At 38.6% G+C, this 27,979-nt stretch overlaps 1 protein-coding gene across 1 annotated transcript; it reads right to left on the bottom strand.

Moving 5' to 3' along the window:
* Positions 1-279: 279 nt before the first annotated feature.
* On the bottom strand, positions 280-27,923 carry pnpla7a (patatin-like phospholipase domain containing 7a). The gene is made up of 36 exons (XM_062434492.1): positions 27,825-27,923; positions 26,822-26,876; positions 26,628-26,702; positions 25,892-25,979; positions 25,666-25,748; positions 25,074-25,174; positions 24,821-24,961; positions 24,565-24,724; positions 24,064-24,144; positions 23,160-23,288; positions 22,913-22,993; positions 22,045-22,174; positions 21,887-21,958; positions 21,676-21,746; positions 21,315-21,470; positions 21,075-21,152; positions 20,108-20,313; positions 19,859-19,990; positions 19,527-19,650; positions 18,365-18,478; positions 18,110-18,176; positions 17,793-17,942; positions 16,190-16,253; positions 15,728-15,896; positions 14,425-14,607; positions 14,053-14,171; positions 13,052-13,208; positions 11,750-11,866; positions 11,497-11,566; positions 11,085-11,201; positions 9,830-9,978; positions 9,535-9,687; positions 9,228-9,347; positions 6,248-6,332; positions 5,499-5,614; positions 280-4,031 (listed from the first exon to the last, which is right to left on the bottom strand). Exons 1-36 carry the CDS (start codon positions 27,863-27,865, stop codon positions 3,906-3,908), a joined length of 4,080 nt encoding a protein of 1,359 aa, XP_062290476.1. The 5' UTR covers positions 27,866-27,923; the 3' UTR covers positions 280-3,905.
* Between the last annotated feature and the right edge of the window lie 56 nt (positions 27,924-27,979).

The following is a 27,979-nucleotide window of genomic DNA, read 5'->3' as shown; positions in this document are numbered from 1 at the left end:
GCTGAACCGCATATTCTTCATTAATTGATATTTCATTCACTTAATGATGCTTTATTTACTGAGGTGAATGTAATTAAGATACAAGCTCATTTGCAGATGCCTGGAGACCAAACGATCAATTGAAAAAATAATCAGGATCCAAATCAATGATGAAAATAGTGGTTAATTGCAGCACTAACTTGTACCCTTTTCTGTTTAACTGCAAACTACAAAGCCGGATGGTAAATTAATAAATGAAAGACACACAGAGTACATCAAAACAGTGGTTTATTAGTAGAAGTTGATCATCTAAAATAATAGTTCTCAAATAACAAATATAGACAAGTATCTGATGTCACAGTATACAGGCTTATTGGTAAACTTCATTTGTGGTTGTACATTAATAGTCAAAATGAATGCCAAATGAGGGCACAAGTGGTTGTTTTCCAGTCGGGGTCAGCTAAGGCTTTGTTACATTCACTTGGCACAGATCCACACATTACATCAGCAACTCATCCATTACCATGTCCCATTTCATAAAGTAGTGAAACATGAATTCTGCCAGACAATATCAATTCATTGTGCTTGGTTTTTGGACACCATCCAAAAGTACAAAAAAAACAAAACAACACACACACACACACACCACTGCAAACACCATCACGTCATTGGTAAACAGTAACATTCTCCTATCTCCACTTCGCACACACATTCTGTCCACACTCTATTTAGCCAACACCATATGGGATCCTCATAGTGTTTACCACAGGCTTTCTCCAACTGTCTACACATGTAAGGCTGCGGTACCAGTATTAGCTCAGATCACTGCTTCATACAGTGAGGCTCACATGGTGCTACATCTAGTGGGAAGAAAACATCAGAAAAAAGTTGCATTGATATACTAACATTTAGAGCCTGACAGATAAATTGGCTGGATGATGTTAGCTTATTGTGAGGTATATTGATATTTTGACGGATATGATAAGTTTGCGGTAGTTTAGAAACAGTGTTGCCATCACGAGTATAACTGTAAGACATCTCCCTCAATACATATCTTGGTCATAGCTCCTTTAAAAAAAAAAAAGACTACGTCAAGGGAATCTCATTAAATCTTTTTGTGCATTTATGTAAAAAGAGAAAAAAAAGAAAATCAAGTATTGCAATCTGATTTTTAAAATGAATATATTAGTATGGGTCAGGCTCTGGTAACACTGATTAGAGCTGAATTCATAACTTGAACAACAAAAAAAAACTAATCAGCAACTATTTTAATAATCAATACATTTGCATTTTGCACCATGGTTCCTACTTCTCAAATGTGACGATTTGTAGCTTTTCCGTGTCTTAAATTATTATTAAATTGAATATCTTTGGGTTTTAGACTGTTGGTCAGACAAAAAAAAAATATTCAGGAAATTATTAATAAGATAATATTTTCATTTTACAAATTGTATGAATCATAATTTTAATCTATTAGTTGAAAGAAATAGTCATTAGTTGCTGCCCTAGTTCTTATTAGGAAGTTAACCCTATAACAACAGTATAGTGTCATACAGAGAGGCATATTAATCAAGGCTATAAACTTGTTAGTTCAACTGTGCATTGCGTTGCATTTCTGGAATGATTGTCCAGCTGCCGTGACTTGTATAAAATCATCTGGGACTGAGGTTGTATACATTCTTGGCTTAAATATGACATATAACATTTAATTATTCACTATTGACTATTATTTATGTATTTTAAAAATATTCGATCATCTTAACGGTACGCTACACATGCAAAACCAAACGTTTTTGGTTTGTTGTTTTTTTTTTTTTGCTGTTTCAAGAAAAATTTGACTGAAAATGGTCTAGACAAGTCAAATAACGTCTTACACAAAGTGAAGAACTGCTCTATTGCTGCAAATAGCCGAGCAGAGCTTCTGAGTTCATCCAACAGATCCACACTGTCTGCTGCTCATTCTGTGTCTGATAGATTCGAGCAAGAAAGCAGATGGGGGGGGAGGGGGCTCTCTCGTCAGCCAGGAGGGAAACTAGTGCTTTGAAGTGGATTGCGATCATTACTTGCCTCCATGTCCCTGGCACACGAGGTACACGGGGTACAACAAAAGCTGCGCTAACGGCCATGGCTTCGGAATGTGCTACTTGTTTTGCTCCCTTTTTGTGTTTTACATCAGTTGTGTTTGGCAAGCAGGTGTTGGTGAGAATCTGAGTGTACAAAATATTTAAGGATAGGTTCAAACTTTTTCAAGTCTATCTTAATACAACAATTCAATACTCACATGCCCATATTGTACATCTGTACAAAGATTAATTTGGCTCACTCAGACTGCCAAAGTCTTTTAGCTTTAACTGAATATTCGAATGCTTTGATTTGTACTAAATGAGGATTGTGAATTTAGTCCGCTATCTGTTTGGCCAACACACTTTCACACAGTGTGAGGCCACTATTAGGATCAGTTTGTGCTTGTTCGATGTGCTGTTTGATTATAAAATGTCAGAAAATAGGACATCAAGTGTTTATAAATGTCCTGAATGGCCACAGTAGGAGGTGGATTGAAAAGTCAGCCGACATAGAAAAGTGGAAGACCTGATTAAATACAGGTTTAAATACAGCGATAACGCTGCATATTGTCAGTCTGGAGGGTATTCATAGTGTTGTACTTGTTTATTTGCATGAAAAGTGACATAAATGGTTGTGTGAAGAAAGAAAAAAGAGAGCTAGAGAGAAGTTTAAACTGTGGGTCCTCTCTCATCTCCACACAGCTGGCCGATCATTGTATAAAGTGGGTGTGAATTTTGGATTGTCGGTTTTGAAAGTTGCAGAGACAGCTGAACCCACAGTATTCCCGCTAATCTGATGTCACAAAGACGTGAGGGGGGGGGGGTTCTGAAGCAATCTGACAAGCATTTCAATGCCCCACTAATAACTTTAAATGTACATACGGGCGTGTAAGTATTGAATTAAGATGAAGAAAAAGAGAGCCTGTTAGAGTCAGTTAATCCAAATTATTATATATAAAAATACACATTTCTCTTATTTAACTTACTTAACTTAGCCGATAGTTTGTTTTATTTGCCCAACTCTTTGAGATGTCTGCCATCCCCAATACAAGTGAGGTGAATGCAATTTTGTTTGTAGTGTTCACAATAAAAAGAAAAACTACATCTAAAAAAAGTCAACAGCATTGTTTCCCTCATCAGAAACAGGTTTGCTGTCAACTGAACAAACTAGTGTGCTTTGTGGGTTATTCAGGGCAGTGGTTCCCAACCTTTTTGGCTTATAATCCCTAAAGTGAAGTCATTTCTACTTGTGACGCATTCCATGCACATTGTATTAGGGTGGTGGCAGAAAAACTCAGATGGAGTGTCCCAAATCATATCAAAACTATCTGCGTGGCTAGTGAGGAGAAAATGTTTTTTGGGTGGTAATTTGGGTGGACTGACCTTTAGCCTCCTCAAATCAAATTCAAACTCCTCAAATCTGTAACGTGCAATCAACAAAGATTCATATGCTTCACCTGCATTCATGTAATAAATATTTCATGGAAATAGTATCTCCTCCCCTCTCCTGTCTTCTTTTTCCACTGTACTGGTGTGATTCATGTAAAGCTACTGTTCAACTATCTCAATATGAGAAATAATGTGATGTGCAGCTTGTCTAGATTAGGAATGCATAGCACATGCAGCTGAGTAAATGTGATACTAGCTGCCTGTATTCTTCTTTTTTTTTTGTCAATTTGTTATGTCAGCCAAACAGCTAACGAGGCCAGGTTACAGAGGGCAAAATGGTAATCACCGTTACTGACAGTCTCACGGTCAGAATGAGAGAGCAGGTAGTGTTATGTGTGACAGACTGGAAGGTGAAATGAAGCAAAGATATGCAGGTTTGGGCGGAATTCATATAACCAGTCTTCACTTATTGGACTATTTGGAAAGGGCATCATGGTTTGACGGGACGTCCTGTGGACGCTCAAGGATGGCAGGTGACTGAGGGTAGCTGCTGGTGAGTGAAGTATTGCGGCGTACACATCTCCCTTCCAGTTCTTCATCCTGAGAATCAAGTGACAATATATCAGACACAACTTAAATTGTAAAGCATTTTTAACTTTTTTATAGAGGACTGAATGTGGCACAATAAATTGAGTTTCTGTTAATGCATCATCCTGCCTACTGAGAATTTTGTTTCCACTCTGTTATTTATACAGCATCGTTATCTTCTGTTGGATATTCTTAATTCAAAGGATTAATTACCTGAATTTCTCTTAAAATTAAATTGAAAAATTCTGCTATTCACCTTCAATTTGGCAGTGATGACTGTTAAAACCTTTACCTGCTCCTCTTTAAACAAGCAAAAAGGAGGTGATGCTCATGCTCAAAGGCTCACCCCTTAAACTTTTCTCCTTTGGCAAATTAATGTGAAAACAGCCTCTAGTGTCAAACTCTGCACATACTTGACTCTGCACAGTGAAGCTCAGACACCACAGTCAGGCGACAATCAGACCTCAATCAAAAACACTTTTTGAGCAGAGCGGGACTTTAAACACTATATGGCTCAAAACTACTACTGTTTGTGAAGCAAGTCCAAAAGATACTCAGCTCTCAATTTCCTTCATAGCTGATAGAAAGAAGATAGATCAGGTAGCATATGCTATCACTTTTTAAAAAAAAATCTATTGTGAAACATTATTCAAGCATTTTTTGACTCTTGGCCTTACTACAGAAAATCTCTATTTTCTAGTGAAAGTCGTAGCCATTCCTCGGGTCCTGGCTCTTAACTAGAGGTAAAATATCATTTTAAATGAATTAGGTGGCCTTGCAATACATTTTAGAGTAGATTTTATGGTATTATTGATCACCTGTTTTAAAGCATGAATTGGCGTGGCATCAAGATGAGCTTTTATCTCTTTTGAACAATGGCCAGCAAGAATCTCTTTACTTTCCCGAAGTCTGGATTTAAGAAAAAGTGCCCAATAATAGTGAAAATGTCAAGGTTTGTATTTTACCCAGAGAAGATCATTTTAGACTAAAATGCAATGACTACAAACTAATGTATTTTTCAACATAGACTCTATTTTCCTATCTTTTTGTGTCTAAGTGACTAATGGTGACAGCAATTTTTGAAATTGGTCCAGTATTGAGTGGGAGCACTTCAGCCGGCAGCCACAAAACAGACTGCAATGTAATCCATTGGCGCAACAGTGTCCTGTCAATATCCATCAATAGTACTTGTTTTTGCCACTGACAGGCTCAGATTGTTATTATAAGTGACAACATTATGGAAAGGACCTTACAAACAAATTAAATGTTTTTCTTTACCTTCACTTGATCAAGTCTGTCTGTTTTTTCTCAAGAAGAAGTCTCGTTCTATAATATCAGAGTACAAAAAACTTTGCTGACAACTCAACGCAAAATTACAGAATGAGAGTTCTCCTTGAGTGAGCCTTTAGACACAAAAAAAGTGCTGTACTTAGCAGAAGATATTTCATTGTGTCCACCCGTATCACCAGAGGTTCGCACCGTGTCAAAAGTCTCCTCCCCTTCAGTGTGCTCTCCATAGCGACTGTACAGTTCCATGTCAGACAGAGCGCTCTCCACTGCCTCCTCCTCATAGTCAGTTTGGTATTCTGACTCCTCTGATGAAGGGAAGGAGTGGAGGACAGGAAACAAAGAAGCACATTGTGGGTGAATAACTGGAAAAGGTGGAGTGTGGAAGAGGTGACAACTGAAAGTGGGCGTGCAGGTGGATGAGTCAGAAAAAGCAAAGAATGTGTGAAGTCAAGCAGGGTCGTTTGATAAGTGATGGATGGAGAATAGTTTATAAATAGAAAGGGGGGAAAGGAGGATGATGGAGATGCAAGATCTGTAAAACATCACAATCAGCGGTTGCTTTAAACATGGTTTCTAAATGTAATTTGAATCTGTAACTTTTTTGAAAATGCTTCATTTGTGACACTGAATTTCCCTGAGTATGATCACTTTTCCATTATCATCTTACAGCTACCATCATGTGTACACACATAATTTATTCAACAATGGGGATTCAGCTATCCATTTCCTCCTCTGTGTGAAACAGATTCAATTGCTAATAGAATATGACAGGAAACTCATCAAAAAACAAATAACAGCAAGCACAGGAAAGATGGAGGAGAAACAGTAATAGCACGCCTTCTGCTCCCCTCAATGTGTACATGTGTTTCAAAGAAAAAAAAAAAACGTATGATTGCAGGTGTGAATGAGAGCGTTGGAGTGTGTGTTGCTGGTTTTACCATCCACCAGAGGAGGTTTGACAGGCTCAATGCGGGACACGATTTCTGCCAGGTCAGTGAAGGAAGCATTGGGACATGTCACCACCTGAAAGAAACACGCACACACACATTAAATAGGCCGCAAGAAATAGTTGTTAATTACACATTCAGCCGTTAGGGAGCAAGATGCTTTCATTTAGAGTCACGTTTCCGTCCATCTGATGACTGTTAGTCCAGTATTGACCCTCCTTTAGCTCTGTTTTTTATCTCTCCCAACTCCTGAGGGACATATCTGGCTATTAAGCTGTTAAGTGTTCGATTATGTTCACCAGCTAGTCGCCAACTGTGTTTTTTACCATCTGGTGCTGAGCAGGTAGTGTACAGTCAGTTTTTAGACATTTTTCTCCGACTGCTGTGACTGATAATAACGCTATGAGAACGGTGACAAAAACAGTAAAGTTGCAGCCAGACAGCTAAATAATGAGCTCTGTAAAGCCGAGGGGAGCTGCAGAGTCGGTTGATCGGGAGATAATTCTATGTAGGTTCATCAGTATGAGCCGCACCTCAATACACATTGTTATTTGATATATTATTATACAAAATGCAGATTATAGCCATTTGAACCAATTGTGCTATGACTTCACCAGCTGCCAGGTGTTAACACCTCATCTGTTAGAACGCTACAGTATTATATATTCCTCCATACATACACTGATGAAAACATAAATAGCAGCCAGCAGCTTTTCTGAGGAGAAGCTCTCTCTGTCTTCATTTGCTGTAAGCCATAGTGTGCAGATGCACTACACACCTAACTGCTGCATTGTGAAAACATCTGCATTTTTCATTCAAGCCCAGTCCAACCTAACATTTATAAAGGCAGCATTTTATGTACATTTGATCCTATGTATATACAGTCTATTTGTGTATTTTATTATTTATAATTATTAAATTGCCAGTTAAGTTTACTGCACTGATGTCATTTTGGACAATAAAGTTTTTTTTGTTTTTTTTAAATTGTGAAAATATCCTGCCTCCATTACATATATTTTTCACAAGTGTTTTATATCTGAGGCGTCATTGTAAAAATGTGTGTGAATGCAGTATGTATATATCTTTAATTTGTATACTTATTTAATTGTCAAGATAAAGATTAAGTGAAGTGATCTGGTGTCTCTGGTATGCTGTAGAGGGCATTTTGCTGGCATGCTCCCTTAGAGGGACGGGTCACTGCCAATCAATACAAGGTTGTTCTGAGTGATCACCCTTATCCTATGATGAAATATTTCATTAAACCTTTCATGATAAAATGTGTATGTTTTGGTTCTTCAGGGACACCTGCAGTGATTCTACCTGTTGCATTTACCCTTTCCTAATTGCTGAGATGTATCATCTTGTAATCCTTATTTGCATTTTTTAAACTAGAATCTTGACTTCTTTTTTAGCCACAAACTCCCCCATTTGTTTAAAATTCTCTGCCATCTGAATTTAGGATGTAGAATCCATCACAGGAGGTGATGCACCATTTTCCCCTGAGAATTGCACCCTACAGTAGCATCTGCAAATAGAAAGGCCCTCATCAACTGCCTATTTGGGATGGCTATTGTTTTAAATAAAATGGGATTTATTTAGAAGACATTATTAAGGATTGTTTTGAATCTGCAACCATAACTGTAGCTCCATCCTTCTCTTCGTAATCAATCATCAATCATACTATTCTTCCCTTCATCCTCCTCATGTTGTTGATCAGATTCGGGGGTAAATATCTCATCTTTTTTTTCCATCATTCTCCCTCCCCCCCTTGTTTAGTTGGTCTTTTATCTTCCTTTGACATTGCTAAGGGCCCGATCTGGTGCAAGGTAAATCTATTTCTCTGTACTTTAAGAGCAGACTGATTCATAGTCTTAATGTTATTACTTTAACAGCAGTGTAGCCCACAGTCTAAAATATGAGGCTGTTGAAAACAAAATGCAGCTAACAATGAGCATGTATATTGGAGATCAATAACACAAGAGGGGAAAACGTAGCCAAAGCTATAACCATTCGTTCTATTAAACATACATGGTATGCAAATGAGTTGGCAGATAATGAGCAAAACCAAGCAGATGTGAAATTTGTCTCAGCAGATGTGGGATGTTTACTGGTAAATGTAAGACCTTTTAGATAAGTAAACCTAATAGTTTCCTAATTTTTATCATCAAGCTGATAAGAATATATGTATACAAAATTGTGGATATTTTTACTTAGCAATGGATTTGAGTTTGCTATTATCTGGATTGAGTGTGTAATATAGAGCTACTCATTAATACTCCTGTGAAATCAAACATAATGTCTAGTTGCATAGAGATGTGTTACAATAGTCGATTTATTTTTATGGATTAAATATGAATAAGGAGTGTTTCATTAGCGTTAGCTCCAGATCTGAATATATGTTTATTGATCAGGAGAGTGCTTTAACTGCCTATTTTGGAACAACTGGGTAATAGCTTTGCAGAGCAGTTATTGAGCAAACTATTGAGCTGCAAGATTAATCAATCAATAAAATTCAATCATTTTTTTTAGCCATTTTTTAAGCCAAACTGCCCAAAACTAGTTGATTTCAGCTTTGTAAATGTTACAAATTGATGCTTTCATGACAGTATACTGAGTATCTTTGCATTTTGGGTTACTGGTTGGCCAAAATAGTGAAGTTATGAGGTTTTTTGGGTTTTTTTTACAATTTACTGACATCTCCTAGACATAACAATTGATCAATAAATAATCAGCAAATTAATTGATAATGAAAATAGAGCAAGCATTTTAGAAATTCTTTAACCTTAGCAATGCATTTGTAGGTGTGGATACATTTATGTTTGTATAATTTTCATTATAATCTAATCATATGGAGAAACTGAATAAAAGCCCAAACTCTACAGTTGCTCTGCAATGAACTCTCCCTGATGGCTTTCTTGTCATATATTCTCAACAGCATTCCCATATGTTTTTCATCTCCCTCCATCCTTACATTGTTCTTGCTTTGGGTGTTGTGGAACTCCTCCTGGTGTCGGTCTTTCAACATTTTATCCACCACTCCACTGCGAGTCCACACGTCAAACACAGTCTTGCCATGCTGGTATCCCACCTCCTAAATTACACAAACAATCACATATTTGTTTGCTGGACTGTTGGCCAGAAAATGAAGGACTTTGTGTGAGATTACTGACATCAACAACAGTTTTGTTATAATTCATGATCGGGTAACAAATAACCTACAGTTGAGGCAAAGATTTGTGAGAAAACAAAATAGATGACACTGCCATCCTTGAACTTACAGCAATCTCATCAAACTTGCCAAACTCCAGCGTACGGTATCTGTCAATTGGAGGTCTGATATACTCGCAGTAGTCACTGTTCTTCACAGACTCCAGCTGCCTCACGCAGCAGACGTAGGCCAGCCGAGTCTGAATCTCGGCCATGTTCAACACCTAAGTCCACAAGCGTAGGTAACATGTTTCATTGAAAAACAGCTCCAAAAATAGCCTTATTTGATATTCATAGGACTCATTTATTTTTAAAAACACATCTTCGTGCAGTAAGTTGTGCCTTTATTTTTAATCCATCCATTACCTTGACTTTCTCAGCTAGGGGGTTGAGGCGTTTCCATAGCAGCCACCAGCCGGAGAGCGAATCGCCATAATTAGTGAGGTTGGTTTCATCCCGGCTGCCCACGTCAATAGCTATCACCACTTTGGCCCCCATGGAGCGCGCCACATCAGCTGGGAGAAGAGGTGGAAACAGAATCAAAATGTGGGACAGGAGAAAAAGAGAGTTTTTGGTGTGGCTTTTCTAGACTTTCCAAATGTTATCAAACAGAATAGATCAAATTCTGATAGTGAAATGAGTCATTAAAAAGGGACAAATCAAAATTCATTGATGATTATTGACTGTACATGGAACTTGTGGGTAGGTGAGTGATTTCTGGAGACTCCACACATACTCATAGAACTGGAGTTATAGTCAGGTAACTATGATAGCTGAAGGCAAGGGGCGGGCTCTGGGCTGAGAGAGCAAGTAATGAGTTGAAACAAATGCCAAAGTGGTTGTTTTTCTCACAGGGCTACGCGAACACAGTAATTAACTTGACAATTGATTGACACTTGTGTGTCTCGTCTTTGCAGTGTGCATTAGCTAGCTGGTAGCAGGTAGGAGGGGCGAGTCAGTGAACAAGTTAATGGAGATGAGGACTTGTTCATGACTCACACATTACTAATACAGAGAAGGTAAAATAGTTGTTTTTTTAAAAACTAGAAATAATCCATGTCTGTCCAGACTCATAATATTCGTGGTTGAGACAAAAAAGCAACCAACACAGTTTCCAGGTGGCCACCCAAGATTAATGTCACCAATTCAGTATCCGACCAAATGTGAAATATGGTCACATTCTTCCCTTCTGTTCCTGAATTATGGTGTTGAATAGTGGCCAGAAAAGTGCTTTTGCAGAACATTGACCTTTTGGATATAAAATGTCATCACTTCATCATTTTATTCTATTAGACATTAGTGTGAAACTTTGTCATAATTAGTGTCTGAATTCTTGAGTTATGGCCAAAAAAGTGTTTTGTGAAGGTCACAGCGACGTTCATCTTTGACCACCAAAATCTACTCATTTCATCCTTGAGTCCAAGTGGACGTTTGTGTCAAATTTGCCAAAATATCGCATTCACAAAAATGGGATGGACAGACAACTTGAAAAAATGATGCCTCAGGCAACGTTGCCAGCGCGGAGGCATAAAAAGGCATGAAGGAACACAACTGAGCAAATACACTAAGACACTGCGAGAAAGAATCTGACAGGGGAGGTATTAAGTATTCAAAAGCAAACCTGGCAGGTTGTTGATGTAGCCTCCATCCATCAGTAGGTGTCCATCTTTGGGGTCACAAAGAGGAGGCAGATACCCAGACAGAGACATGCTGGCACGGACATACCGCCACAGAGAACCTCAAAAAGCATACAAGCAACTCTTAATATTTTATGCCTACTTAAGAATTATGTATTTAATTGAACGCAACCGACCTGAACTGAGAAAATTGAATTCATCAATGAAACTAATTAAAGGGTCAGTTCACCAGTGCGGACAGTGGTGGCAAAGATGTCAGAGGTAGAAAAGCTGGGCACATAAAATGAAAACTAGCTGCATGGATAGAAACTATTTTAGGTCTTTTTCTTTGTCTTTTGTGTGAACTGACCCTTTAAGCAAACAAGAACTAAGGACACTTAATATTTCTGTACCTACCATCAGTGTGTACTCTCATGGTAGAGGCAGTGATGTCAGTTGTAATATTGAAATACGGGATCCGAAGGTCCTGCATGCACAAAAGGTTACATCAAAACAGATCAACATAATAGGCTTAGATGACACATTAACTTATCCTGTATGACTGTTTTTGTGTCTTAATCAGCTGAAACAATCTTTTCATTTTATTTGTCATCTCTGTGCTATTCTTCTTCTCATTCTATTGGCCGGGGCTTCAGGGGATCTCACCTACCTCTATCTGTTTGCTCTTGAAGACATTGCTGATGCTGGAGTTGAAGGCAGCACCAGAGAACATGGAGGTGACCGGGTACGTCAAATCCAGAACCTTCTTGAACACTGAGGTCATTTCCTGCAGGAGAAAAATAAGGTTGAATGGTTCCTTTGCACAATGTTCATGCACAAAGCAGCATTCAGCGATCAAAATGAAAAGGGTTTCATTTAATGTAAAACAAAATTTGCAAGGTTTTGGCTTATTTTTATTGTGGGTGCTCTCGCTTGCTCCAGGTGTACACAACAGGTTTCTGCCTGAGAAGTACCTACACATGCTTTTCTTAGCGATTTGAAAAAATCTTAAAAAGATCAATTCATTCCTCATAAAAAAAAACATCTCAACAGAGCAAACTGTCCTGTTCTCATTGTTTCTGCCTTACTTTGCAAAAGGACAAATCATTTTATTACAACAGTGGTTCTTTTAGTGTGAAACTATGGAGCAGCAGCTCTGCGAGATGCTTCTACAGTGAAGGTTCAGCACCAAGGACGGAGCTGGAGTAGGAGGGGCTGGACACACTGTGACGAAGACAAATCCTACCACATGCTCGGCCTGCAAACTCGGATACAGAGCAGGTGTCTCAAATTAGTCATAATGGATGATAAAGGATGGTCACAGTATTTAAGAATTAGTATTAAGTATTTGAATTTCATATCACAACTAAAAAGATTCTGCTCATGAGCTACAGGTGCAAACATCCGGGGCTATATGTGCAACACCATGCCATTATTTATGATAGTTAATTAGCACAGCATGGTTAAGTGCGCATTAAACAATTTGGAGTCACCTTCACAAGGACAGACTCTTAACAGTCTGTGAAAAGCTTCAAAGCAAAACACAGTTTTAATATATTCCTTTCTTCGATAAGACACTGGAGCAAGTGGAGCTGTTGAAATCTGATTCGCTTCCACAAAACAGAATACTATTCATCCACTAAATGATCACACTCAAGTCATTTATTTGTCACAATTATTTAGCCTCATTCTGGAGATGATTAGAATGATGTCATCAAGAGAAGAAAATCCCTGTTGGTCGTAAGCTCTGCAGCCAGCAGATGTTATGTAACATCCTGAAGATGTTTGATCAAGGTCAGGAAGCATCAGTGTTTCACTGTAAGCTAATTCAATACAGGGCTTTAAAAAAAATAAAGGAATTATCATGATGGTGTGGAAATTAGGCTCTTGCAGTATTTGGGTTATTAACATGACAGGTGTCAATTAAGAATAGGTAGCAGTTTCAATAAATAGCTGTTGCTTTGACTCTCACCATTGCCCATTCTCTAGCCCTCATCCTCATGCGGCTGTGGCTACGGTCTTCAGCATATAGCGCCCCCATCAGGGAACCGATAGACGTGCCGCCGATGAGGTCCACTGGGATGCCAGCCTCACAGAGAGCTCGCATTATTCCCACCTGGGAACAGCCCCTGATAGGAAGGGTGGAGAAATAAAAATGAAAGAAGATGGAAATGCAGAGATAAAGTATCTGTTATATTAAAAAAGATATAGGCATACACTGTCGACAGTAAAATTAAAGGATTTTGTCAATTTCAAGATTTCAATTCAGTCTTCAATTGAAAACAACAGTCAGGTGCCTAAATGAACTTTGACATGATTGTATTGTTATAAACATCCCTCCTGTTCATACTGACCATTAGATCCCTTGATAATGCACTTTCAATGTGTTGGGGGACAAAAATCCACAGTCCTCCTTTAATGCAAAAATGTATTTAAAGTTTACTTGAAGCTAATATAAAGCTTGAGTTGTCCATATAAGTCCAATCAAAACCTTAAAGTTATTATCTTTTTAGTATCAGATTCCTGCTTTTTGTTCTGATCTTTCCACTGCAACTTAACAGGAAAAGACTGTCGAGACACAAAGAGGGATTTTTTTTCTAAAAAGATTTTGACTGATAACTCAGATGGCTGAAACTTCATATTATATTCAAATTCCGTTAAATAGTGACTCCTTTCATCAGAATTTGATACATTTGTTGTCAAAATGAGGATTGTGGATTTTGTCCCCCATCACTTACGTTGTAAACACATTTGAAGGCATCTTTTAATGTATCAACAGGAGGAATGATTACAGCGAGCAAAACCTGTTTCAATGTTCATGTGGGTGCCTAACTGTTGTTTTAAGAAATACTTGAAAAACTGTGAACTGTATTGTTATATCTAAACATTCATGTGCTAAATTACAGTATACAATGACTTGAATACTATGAACTTTAGAGTGGTTGGGAAGACACACAAAGGGTTGAGTGTTACCTGGCCCCTCCTCCCCCGAGAATAAGGGCAATAGCATTGCCAGTGAGGACTCGAGCCAGACGAGAGAAGTCTGAGTGGCGATCTGCTGGCTTCTCGAACACACGTTGATACAACTCCAACTGAAAAAAAGGGAGATGACTGTAATTAAAAGTAGAGAAAAGGAGTGAGAAGATGGAGCATGACTGAATGGATGAGTAGCTGGTGAATAAAGAGAAAAGATTAAATGAGAGTCTGAAATGAGAATGGCGAGAAGGTGAAATAATTAAAAAGGAAAAAAAGGAAGATAAAGTAAATCAGGCAAATGAGGAAATCAATTGGATTTGCAGATGAGAGAAAGAAAATAACACTGTGGCTGTCTTCTCCATTCCTTACCAGTTTGGGCAGGCTCCTCTTAGAGAAAACCCTTCGAGGACAGGAGAGGTGGAGGTGTCTGGAGATCCAGCTTCGCATGTTAAGCCAGTCTACAGTTCCTTTGGGCGGGGGCCCATCTTCTCTGTGCAACAGCACCAGCTGCTTCTGGGCACGCACTGCGCTTCCTTCCAACATACGCTCCAGCTACAGGAAGGCATAAAGAACAGATGTTTTAGAACATTTACACTCTCTTTCTTCAGATTACAGACAGAATAATGGGGGATTTTGAGGCTGTAGTCCAGAGAAAAAACTGCAGACTGACAACTATTAGAGACTACAGTAGGTTTAAGTGAACACAATATCACCACTTGTACAGAAATATACCTATACGGTCATGTTTGGGAATTTGAGAATTGTATTTAAGTGTGATTCCCCAGAATGAGCAGTCTTACAGAAAAAGGCTAAATTTGTCTGAAAGGAAGGTCAGATCATCCACTCAGTCAACAGGCCATCTGCTAAACGTTTAGTGTGCAAAGAGAGAGGGTCTCTGTCTACATATGAGAGTGTGTGTGTGTGTGTGTGTGTGTGTGTGCCCTGAAAGATAATAGTCAAGTGCGAGCTATGACTCATTCTTGTGCCTGAGCAAATATTGATCCATTTTTCCATTTCTCTGACCATCTCCTGTTAAATGGGTATATATATTCCTTTCTTTTCTCTATATCCATTTTCCCTGTGAAGGCAATTATCTGTCTTTCCTTCATCAGCTCAACTTCCTTTCCCTTCCAACCCGCCTCTTTCACAACATCCATCCACCGTTTTTCTCATTTCTCCCTGTATGCCCAAAAGGTCAAATGCAAACCATTCACAGCCTGTGTGACCATTAAGTCGGTGGGCATGACCGTGATTCAAGAGCATAATGATCAAGAGTTGACCATCAGATAGAGATCTACTCTACCAAGATCTCCACCTGATAACAGACTGAAGACTGTACAAGAGCTCGATTTATAATAATTGATGTGATGATTTCTCTGGAAAGAGAAATCATCACATCAAAAGGCTGAAAAATGTATAGTCAGCTGTTTGCCAAAGCATTTGCTGATTCCAATTTTCTCTGTGTTACATAATTTTAAATTGAGCTAAAAATAATACCTTCTCTTGGTTGGACACGAGTAATTTGAAGGCGTCACCTTATGCTTTTGGGGATTTGTGATGGCCATTTGTAAAAAATACTCTACACCTTAAATCAATACTGACAATAATAATTAACATAGCCATCTTTGCAACTGATTCCCATCTCCAACTTTCTCCACCCCTAACACCTCACCTCCCCAACTGCAGGGTCTTGCTCTCCAAGTCCCACGATAATGATGCAGTCGGCCTGACGAATGCACCGCTGGGTCCATGGGGTAAGTGTGTAGTCTGTCTGGTAAAGAACAATGCGATGGAGGTCTTCCTGTTGTCCCAGCCAGCTGGACAGACGGTACTCATGGACACTGAAGAGGAAAAGCAGTCCATTAATGGCAGAAGGCATTACTTAGCTGGCAGGCTGAGTAGATCCATTTTCCTATTTTGCCAATAAAGGATACTTGAACTGAATTTAATGAGTGAGTCAGAAAGGGAGATGGCTAAAAGAAAAAGAAAAAAGTCAACTGACCAGCTATATGACAGAGGAAAAGACTAGATGTTGAGATGTTTGTTCAAGAGATTATAATTTATAGAATTACTTTGGGTGGTGCTCTAGTTAACATAAATGCTCATTCCAGTTTCAATCTGCCATGACACATACCTGTCCAGCGCTGCAGCTCCAAGGCGCTGTTTGATGACATCACTGGTCAGCAGAAGAGTGGGACCTTCATGTAAAAGATCACACAGCAGTTACAGTCAATGTCTTGTCGAAGCACTTCGCTAAATCCAGTTCATTTGGATTGCTGACAAGTCTTAAAGTGTTCTTATCTGCAATCTCAATAGGAATAAATACAAATAAGTAAGTACTCCTAAGGTAACTTCCTTTATTTTTCTACTGCAACATTTGAATGGCGAACATGCACCACTTTGTTGAGAATAGTTCAATATAGAGTCTTTAATCAAAATATAACATTAAAACAAGTTACACTGAGAGAAAACCTACTTCACTTAACCCTTTCCCCTGTTTAGTCACACACACACACACACACATAAGGCTTAACTCAGGTTTACCAGTATTATGTGGCTGGCTCACTTTTAATCGGGGTAAATCACCATGCTGAATTCATATGCTGAACTGCAAACCTCAGAGGATTGGAAAAACCTGCCAACAGCACAACCACTAACCAAAAAAACACCATATCATTATTCCTTCAGGATCCTGACATAGTCAAAGGTTCTGAGTTTGCAATAAGTGACAAGAAAAAAGAGCTATATATTGTTCTTATATGTCAGTAGAATAATTTTATTGTTCCACGCTTCCACCCACCCAGGTTTTAAAACTGGAGGGGAAAAAAGAGAGTTAATGACACTTAACACATAATGATGATTGCAGCTGCATTTTAACTGAGTAAAGTAAAATTCCTAAAAGGATAGCTGACAGTTTTGATGTTTATGCACTCTGATTCCATCACTGCAGCTCAGAAGAACACGAGGTGACTGTGTGGTGATGAATGCAAATAAAAACCAAACCCATCATTATAAATGCAACAGATAGACCTCATGAGGCATTAACTACTTTTCCTCTCCTCTCTGCTTTGGAAGTCTGACATTACTTTGAACTTTTTTAATGTGCATGACACAGTTTGTTCTTCATCCAAAAAAAGCAAAAAATTCTCTATACTAAAAATACATCGCGTACATTCCCCACGTGTATTTAAAGCCTTATCCTTACTTCTAAAATTATTATGTAATATTTCTAGTGTTTTCTACATCTTATTCTATTGTAGTTATTTAATATAATTTACCTCGTTGAATATGAATTTATGCTGTCGCTAACTGAGAAAACTGGTTTCATTGTTTTATATCGTGTCATGTCATTTATTCATGGTTCTGACAATGTCGCTCCTAATTAACAATCCCGCCTCTTTCACATAAACGTGTTCAATGCTTGAGTTGACTGAGCTAGTTGATAACCAGCGTTGAGATAAGGGGTATCCAGGATGGCCAATGTTAGGCTCAGTGAAGCCAGCCAACCCTGAGAGATTCACACTGAGCTGAACCCAATTTTGTCGCCCCTCTTAATGTCGCTCCATAGGGAAAGGAGCTGTCCTGGGGGCACAGTCTCAGTTCAAATTAAGGACTAAAGTAAACAAAGCATTTTAAATTAATTCTACTGGGAGAAGCCAGAGCTGTTATACTGTAGCAGGAAGTACCTACAATACAAGATGAGCAGACACATCACTTTCAAGTTTAAGTTTTTTTACCTATGGCAAGAAGCGCATGTTGCAACTCCAGGGTGAAGGCAGTGAGAGGTACTTCCTCTGATACAGGCAGGACTGTCACTGTGGAGAGGTTGGAGGCTTGGTTTCCTGCATCCCATTTACTACCAGGGGTGTGGAGAGCCAAACTGCGAGCTGGTGGGGACATACATATACATACATCATTAGTAAAACATATCCTTCAACACTGAAACCACCATTATCCTAGTCCTATCTTTAGCTATCAGTCAGTATAGACATGCAGTGGGTAAACAGATGTGTTTAAACAGGATGAGCCAAAACCAAACATTATAGACACTCACCTGTCAGAGGACCATTGACCTGCTGGAGGATCTTCTGTCCTAGTAAGTGGATTAACCTGGTGACAACCTGAAAAGCACATTGTACATTTAGGTTAATTTTAATTTTATATTTAAAAAGGGAAAAAAGGCAAAACATTTTTGGAACCCTTTACTCCCCCATTATCATCAAGTCATTACACATAGACGCTCCATCCACAAAAAATTAAGTGTTTTTACATCAGCTGAATCGAATTTAACACCTGAGGTTCACCGTACCTGGGGGAACTTCCTCTTAATGGAGTTGAGAGCTCCTTCTGGTAGCTTGGCCAGCTCAGAGTCTCGTACGGCGTGCACTGTGGTGGCACGGTTCTGATGGGTCAGGGCCTCCACCTGCAGAGAAACAAAGGACACGTCATGATGTTTACTTGGTCAGGAAACTAAAAAGGTGATCCCAGGCGAAACAGAAACCCCAATCATTCCTAATCATTACAACACATAAAATAATGCACTATGGTACAGACAGTACTTTACTTTTTAAGGTTTTAAATGAGTATTGTGTTTTACTCTTTTAAGTCTTGGACTTTTGTGCCCTACTTTCAAGAAAAGGAAAAATAAATCTACAAATAACATTTCATCTTATCATCCAGAGTTGACATCAACACAGTGGAGCTACATATGTCTCAGAATGTTAGCCACCTTCATGACAATCTTATATCCACTTCCCACCTTCAGGTAACAGTAACCATAGCATCCATCAACTCAGGTATTATTAGAAGCTCTGTGACAGAGACCACCCACATCAGCTGATGGGAAAATGGGTGAGTGTAACAAAGTGACTTTGGTCTGAATTATGGTGCAAGGCTACAACAAAGAGGGGAAGGTTATCAAAGTGAAAATTAGAACAGCACTGGCATTCGGTTTTTGTGTGCTTTCATGGCCAGTGTTTTTTTCTTCACGCTTGGAGGGGGAGAGTGAGGGTGAGGAGAGGGCTATTCAGTTGATTTCAATCTGCAACCTCACTACTAAATGTGACAAAATCCTACCCACTGGTCCTTTAAATTTTATAGCATAAGGCTGACGATTTTCTATATTTTTTTCTTATCAATTATTTCTTATCAACAAATCCCATGCAGAGATGAACCAATAAAGAACTCATCCCACTTACAAGCATTATGTGTATTGTGTGCGGTTTGGATCAGATGTAATTTTAATAGTTTATTGAACAACAGAGGTCTGCAGCAGAGTAATACAATCTATCAGGCTTGGGATACACACACACAATACTTGTAAGTAGAATTAATTGTTGGTTTGGCTCTGCACATGAGATTTGTTGACAAAAAGAAAAGAAAAAATAGAAAGTCAACAGCCATAACCTTTAAAATAGTGCGCACACTAGTAGTTCTCTTACTATCCACCATCTGTCCTTTATGGTCCTTACCACTCCAATTAGGTCGCCACGTCCATACTCTCCTATCAGCTCCTTCTTGCCGTCCTCCTTCATGATTACAGAGCGCAGTCGACCACTCAGCACTATGAAAGTACTGTCTGATTTCTCACCCTGCCTGAAAAATATACAGATAACTTTAATTTGTTTGCTAATCTGCAAATCTTGCAAATCCAAAACCAAAATTTTAAAATTGAGTTGCGTCCCTTAGCGACTTGTTTGGAAGCAATCAAACATAATTAACTGCTCCCACATGTAATGCAAGAATGTCTATAAAGTTTAACTTGTTTCCCAAAGACCATTTATCAAGGTTCTCAGCAGAATACCTGTAAACAGCCCTGCCAGCTTCTACAGCCATCCAGTCGAGAGCAAAGTCAATCTGTCTGACAAAAGATGACATCCTCCTCACCACCGTGTGAGCAACATTCAGCACTACCTTAGGCTCCTCGCGCATAATCCTGAAAAATAGACAAAAATCCAATTTAATTGATTTTTAACTCTGCAGAAGACTACGTGTCTTGAATACATGATTCTGCATGGAAGGGTGTGCTTATGTGTGCGTCTATGTGACTGACTCATAGAAGTGGGTTTTGGAGATTGAGAGGAAGCTGCAGTCTCGCTGGGCCCGGACAGTGAATATGAGAGGCTCTCCTGTCAGGACAGCGAGTTGACCGACAAGCTCTCCAGGGTGCGTCACAAACAGACGTGTGTCTTCTTCGCGGTCAATCATCCGCTGGTAGACGTGGAGGAGGCCAGAAATCACAAACTGAATGCTCACCTCCTAAAGCAGGGAGAGGACAGAGAGGAGAGAAGAGGAAAGATTTAACAGTCTGAAGGTGAAAACTCAGTTGTGCAACTGGGTCACATTGATTGGTTGTCAAATCGGAAATTTGACTGAAATCAACATGCAATGTACTTATTGTATTTTAAACAATAAAAAGTTAAACTGTTAATCTCAATTAATATATTTTGTGTATTTCACAAGAGCCATTTAAAAAAATGTAAACAAACATTTTCTTAAACTTTTAATGTTTAACACTGTCAGAATTTGATTAACTTATACATTATCTTAATTTTCCTCACAGCACAATTATATGGAGATACAATACATAAAAATGGTTGTCTTGCATTAGATTACAAGTACTCAGAAAACATGCATGTGAACGAACCAAACTTCCTTAAGCTTGTAAAAAGCTGATGGTCTTATTTAATTTACCTGTGTGGTTTAGATCAGGCCTTTATCTCAAATAAGTGGCTGAGGGTTGTTGTGTCAAAATGTGCTTTGTAATACAGTTAGAGGAAAATAGCAGCTGATACTGCCAGCTGATACTGCCAATTAAAACCTACGGTAGAGGACAGAAGCTGCACTTGAACAAAACATGTTAAATGCAAAAATTATTTTCTTGTTGACGTAAGCCACCAGAGAGTGACATAGACCTCATTATATTTTTTTAACTTCCGAAAATGCAAGAACCATTTTCTTAAAACTTAAGTGTCACGAAACTGAGAAGTGACCCTGCTTTTGTAAGTTGTTGTTCTAACCTGGTCGCCCTGACGAGCCACCACAGAACCAGCTTTGACGTGGTGGAGGGTAACTCTGCCCTCAAGTAGACTGGGATCCTGCAACAGAAAACCAAAAATATTTAGAATATTTGCTCATTATATCATCACATTCATCTCTCCTGATGTATTGTGTATTGTGTATAACCCTGCCACCCTAATCTATCCAACAACAAAATATTCACACCAGCTGATGTTCATTTTCTGTCATCAAACTCTCACCTGCAGCTGGATGATACCCAACAGATCCTTCTTAGCAGCCTGGAGGATTGTGCTGCTCTTGCTGAGGTAGATGGCATCGGACTGCCCCCCACTGTCTGTGTAGTGAAACACTTCTGAGGGTGTGTGCTGCATCATCACACTCTTCTTCAGATTGGACTGCGGAGACGGGCACAAGAAAGTGACTTATGAGTAACGACATGACAAGCGACATCATAAGCAAACAACACTTTTATGCTGAATGATGTGAGTGTGATCGGTGGTTGAAAGCACAGTGGGAGCTGGGATGTAATACATTTTGTATTACATCGACACAACCACCCTGTGATTCAGTGTGTAGAGGTGACATGGCAGGGGGTCTTACTTTGTGAGCAACGGGACTGGATGGAGTCTCATCTATAGTGACTCTGGCGCGTTCACAAACCATGTTCAGGTCTGTAAGTCAGGACAAAGGAGAAGGATTATGACTTTAAGTATGTCTGTGTGTCCTTGCTTTCAGATCAGTGACTCTGATCATTCTGCAGGAAATTAATACGGCCTTTTGGTGATTGCTGACACTCAAGACAGTGACCTACCAGCGCAGTCGGCGGGCATCGAGATGGATCGCGGCTTCCTGTAGTTATTTGAAGGGCTGTCCTTTACACCATCTGTTTAATGTAAAAGTGAAGTGCCAGCACTGATCAGTCTCAACACCAAAATAAGCGCAATTTTAAACTGTGTGCGAAAGTGTGACCTGTCTCCGTGGGGCTCTCTGAGGTCCCGGCAGGCAACTCGTCCTGGAAGTGCAAACGGCGAGTCATCTTCCCAGAGTTGATCTCTGCCATCACACTGTTCACATTGGACAAGGGCAACGCCTGACTCTCCTGTCAATTAAGCAACAAAAAAGTTAACCAGAGCTGCAATGATTAGTTGATTAATCGATTAGATAATTAGTCGGTTGTCAGGTTTCTTTAGTCATCTATGACAGTAAACTGAAGATCTTTGAGTTGTGGACAGATGGTTTGGGACAAAACAAAACATTTTAGGTAGGGATGCAATGATACATACATATGAACATATATCTATGTATTTATTTTTTTATTTGTACATTTATTTATTGAAATAAGTAAAAAAAAAAAAATTAATTAAAAAATATGAATTAAAGTAATTAAAGTAAATCCATCCATTCACAGTTCAGAAGTGACATGTAGTTGATGATGTTTAGAGACTTTATGATTTTTTTATGACTAATACAAATATTTTAAAGCCTTTAGGAATTGGCTAAATAAACACCTTTTCACATATTTTCTCAAAAAAGAAAAAAGGGAAAAAAAAATATTATAAAGTCAGAGGCAAGCCGGGTTGAAAGGATAGTGCCCTCCCTGTTTTCTGAGAAGGGATTATCATCATTTTTATCATTTTCACTGAGCGTTATGAAGGACTGTGTTATGATGCTGTGCTTAATGTTGTGTGAAATTAGCTTGCATGTGTGTGACAGTGTGTGTGTGCCTCTCAGTGCTTGTGTATGTATAAATTGTGCTTAGGTATCCGATGTGAGCCTCTCTGCATGACTGAGTGTGCATATACATAAATGTGTGAGTACTAATTAATTTCCCTCCTACCGGATTGAAGAGCTCTGTTGTCAGGCCCAGATAGTTATGTAATGCCAAGAAGGTGACTCTTTGGAGGCGAACCATGATTATCTGCAACACAGTGAAGTAAACAGAGCAGATCACATACATCAGATTGTAGTTACTTCCAAATTAGATCAAAATGACTGTTTTATATAATTGTATGTTTCAGAGGGTGGAAAAATTGCCTCAATGATAAACAAACACCCTGTATATTTACTGTTAGACAATCTGTTACCTGAATGACGCGCACAAGCGTCTCTGGATATTTCTTAAACACGGACTCAAAGGCTGATGCAGGTAAACGTAAGATGGTGGAGCGAGTTGCTGCCCGTGCCACTACAGTCTTATACGGTGCTGGATAACCCTGAGAAAAGAAAATTATTTAAGCAAAGACAGAGGGTGCAGTCACGAAAAAACCTCATCTCCATCTCTGACTTCAATGACAACCATCAACCAATACTGAGAATAGCTCAGGATAAATGTTTTTTTTTTTTAACTCTCAATTCTATTATATGAACTTGTGCTTAGTATTAGGATGTATGATGATGTATGTATGATGTGAAAATGTTTGTTGACACTGGCAGAATTTCAGATGTTTTTCCATACTCGGATTTCTTAATTTTTCTGAATTTAAATTAGTCAATTAGTGTAAATTACAATCCGTTCACAACAGCAATATGTGTGCCTGAAAAAAGAAAATTATTATCTATTCATTTTTTCTCTTTTTAACATTCAGACTAATCAATAATCCCACAAGATATAGCTATAGGTAAGGACGTTTTGAGAAAAAAATTGAAAATAAGAACTTTCATTTGAATGGATGAGCAAAACTGAGTGTGACATCAAAGTAAATGGAAAGAAAACAAACCACACCTCCGAGCATAATATATAAATTAATTACTTGACACGCAGGGACATAATAATAATAATAATAATGATAATTAATAATACATTTAATTTGTACCACACTCATTATTCATAGCGGTAATGGATAAACAAACTGAGTTGAACTGGACATACAGATAGAATGAGTGGAAATAAAAGTAGTGGAGAGGAGAAACAGACAGATCAGGGTGCAAAAGAGGACTCAGCAGAGATGCGAGTCTGATGTGTGGACAGGAGGAGAAATAGAAGCTCACAGTGATGATGTCCAGAATACTGAGCAGGCTGTGGACGCTGTCTCCTGGGAGCACGTCCTTCACAACTGGTTCTGTGCCATCCTAAAAAACAGGGAAACGCAAATACATTGAATATTCTTCATTCAAACTTTACAGTAGAGCCACGTTCACAACACATCTGTCAGGATAATCTATGACAGTCACTTCATAGCGTAACGTGTACGAGTACCCTGACTTCACAATGACGTGTCCCAGTTTCCCTCCGTTTTTTTTCCAAACAACAGGACCTTTAAAAATGCTAAAATATTTTTCATGTTTTGAAGCTGGTCAGTGTATTCTATATTAACAATGGATCAAATGACACTGTATATAATAAATTATTGAAATTGGTGATTCAAGTGCACAAGAACCACTATATGACAAAATCTAATTTATCTGTGAAACTTGGAAACACACTCTGAATCAGTCTTTTAAAAAAGAAAAAGAGGGTGGGCGTGTGTGTAACTGGAAATCAACATGTACATTCTCATGAATGCAGAGCTCGAGTCGTCCATCCTGGACCACGTAGATGCTGTCATCATCGTCTCCTGGCCTGAAGAGACCTTCTCCCTCCTGCAACTCAATAAACACCATGTGGCGACACAGCTCTAGGAAGAGGGGCTTCTCAAAGTGACCTAAGACCCTATAACAAGTTGCAGAACACAAACACATTATGAAAATGGGAAAGGTTACCTCAAAAGAAGTTCTGTATGTCTGCCACACACATACACACACTCACCTGACATTCTTCAGCATATAGAGGACCTCTGAGGGCAGATTTGCGCTCTGCACATCAAACTCTGTTAGGTCAGCCTCCAGGAGGGAGGGAGGAGGTTCCTTAGGTTGTAGTGTGGGAGGGTCTTTACGTATCCTCAGGATTCTGTTAAGAGGCACGAAACCAAATATTTAAGATATTCCATTAATCAATTTATTCAACAAGACTCAAAGCAAATCTGAAGAAATGTTTCATGTTTTTTTTTAAATGAGCATACTTGCGAGCTATGCTTAGAACTTTGGTTCTTTTGCGTATGCGCTGTGGCTGCTTTGATACCGAAGAGGAGGAGGGAGGAGGAATCGAGGACAACGTCTGTACCTAAAAAAAAAAGAAAAAGTCAAAATTTTAAATGTGCTGTGTTTCTTTTTAACTGCAGACAGAAAAAGACACTGTGTATTTGACCTAAATAAGCCTACACCTAGTTAGTGAAGACAGAGGTGGAGAAAAAATATATTCAAAACTTGCTTGAATAAATGAAGATCTATATTCAGCACTAAGCTAAATGCATGCAAGTAATTTAAAATCTTACTGTATTAAGGTGCATTATAAAAAGAAGTTACTGGAGCTACTACTGGAGCTTTAGTGATTATATTAGCCAGTGGAGTATATTTCATTCAAGACTGCAACAGCATAATTGTTGGCACAAATACATACAGTTAATAATAACAATGATAATAATAATAATAATCCTACATTAATAATGATATATTAGTAATAATAACATTAATATATGTGATACAAACATGAATCCTTCAGGCTGTAAATGTTCATGTATGAGTGAATGAGACAAAAAGAGAAAGAGAGAAAACCTTTCGCATTATTTTCCTTCCATAAAAGAGCACTTTATCTCTTTTTCTGAAGCGATAATGAGGTACCCCAGACTGTTGTTCACCTTGCCAGAGAATCAAAAAAACAAAATGCAGAAAAAGAGAAAAAAATAATCATTAGAGGTAGACAAAACTATACAAATTGAATCAATCAATCACAACAGCATTAGAATATATATGAAGTTCAGGAAAGGGTTGGATGACTCACGGGCAAGTTTATATCTCCTATAAAGGAAGAGCACCACAATCCCAATCACTGAGACTGCAACTGCAGCTCCAATCAGTACACCTGTGAGCTACAAGACAGACAACAATAAAGCAAACATATGGTCACATGGAAAGGCATTGCACTGTATTTTCCCACAGCATGCTGGTTTAGGAACATTATCCCTCAGAGTCCAAAGTTGTGTCCCAGATAAACTGCACTCCCTGAGCACTTTTTTTAGGACCATCTGTGCCATCTAATGCAATCCAATACAAGTGCTCTGCCATAAATTCTACTTTTATGAAACTTACCTTTATGTTTATTATTGAGATCATATTGAGTTGTCGTGGTGTACTGAAGTGAATTATGTTGAAATGTACACTTGTCAATATAATTGCATTAGATTGCACATGTGTTCCTATAAAGTGAGTGTACAGACCAATTCTACACAGGTTTTTATAGTGTGTTCACAGTGGAAAAGAGACAGTCACAGTATGAATACAAAAATAGGTGGTGGAAACAAATAAGTACTTAATCTTTTAAAACAGACTGTGAATCTTAATAATCAGTAACATTGCAAAGTTAAAGTTTGACATTAAAAATAAAACATTACACTATGAAAATGTGTTCATATATTTACAGGGAAAAAGTTTAAGGATACAACATAATTTATTTACTTGCAAACAAGCTCTTCTATGTTGTTAAGAGCATAAGCTGTCAATGAATTATCACTTCATACCATGGTGGTCTGCATCCTCTCCTCCACAAACTGCTGCAATCGTGCTCTCATGGCACTTTTGCTGTTAAACAGCACCTAAAAACATAGATTAACACAAATCCTATTGATTACAATTAATTGCCAACGAAGTCAGTTGTCATTAATGCCTGCTATTTTTGTTATTTATATGCTTTAAAAGAAAATGGGGTGCTTACTGAACCAGTCAGCTGGCAAAAATCTCCTTCTTTATCTTCTCCATGGCAGTCCATACTGTAAGGCAAGAATGCTTAAAAGATAGGTTCGCCATTTTTCAAGTCACCCTTAAAACGACCACAAAACACTGAAAGAGGTTTTCCCTACTGTAATCATTCCTCCTATTCATACTGGCTGCTAAAAGATCTCCTTCAAAAGCACTGCGTCTCCAGCAGTACACATTTACAGTCTTTTTAGTTTCAAATTCCCTCTTTGTGTTTCCCTGTTGAGCATAGGTGGAAGAATAGTAACAAAAAGAGACTTTGGCACTAAAAGACTAACGTTGAAAGATATCTACTTGATTTGACTCATTTGGATGGCTGAAGCTTCATATTAGCTTCAGATTAACTTTTAAGTAAATTTTGCACAGAAGGGGGGTTGCGAATTTTGGATAAGGAAGGGATCTTCTAATGGCCAGTAATATAGGAGGAATGATTATTGCAAGAAAACACCTGTTTCGATGTTCATCTCGGCTCCTGACTGTTGTTTTAAACCTTCTTGAAAAAGTGTGATTCCGTCCTTTAAAAAACTGCACATGCAGCCCAAACATACGGTTACATTTTGGGTAGACTTAGAGACAGTAGGGGTGTAAAGTCATGTGAGGAACCGGGTGAAATGTGAGTGGGAAAAAAAAGGCTGGTGTCAGCTATGAAAGAAGGAACATGTACATTAGCAATAAGCTGCCAGCCGTCCTCATCATCATACTTCGTATCTTCATTTAATGCTAAATACAACTTCGTCACACAGGAAGTCAACAACAATCCCATACAACTAGGCAGCAATAAAGTACTGGTGCCTGATAATCATTGTAAGTGGTTAATTTAGTAGCTAGGCAGCTATGCGTTAGCTAAAATATCATTGGCTATCAGCTGGTTGACCAGTCAGCGGTCTTGCAAATAATTATAAATGACCCGCGTCAAGTTCACATACAAGCATAAATGAAATTCTCAGTGTACGGAATAGTACCTTTCGGTGGTTTCTGCTGGGCTGCTTCCATCTGGCAACATTCCCAACAACAGACGATGGAGCAAAGTTAGCAGGTAGCTAACAAAGTTTTCTCTAAACTGTCACTAGCTTAGCCCCGCCCATGTTGCGAAATCCACCAATAGCGTTTTTGATGT

Source organism: Scomber scombrus, chromosome 15 (assembly GCF_963691925.1).
Source record: "Scomber scombrus chromosome 15, fScoSco1.1, whole genome shotgun sequence".
Classification (NCBI taxonomy): Eukaryota; Metazoa; Chordata; class Actinopteri; order Scombriformes; family Scombridae; genus Scomber; species Scomber scombrus.
This window is presented reverse-complemented; position numbering and strand designations above follow the sequence as displayed.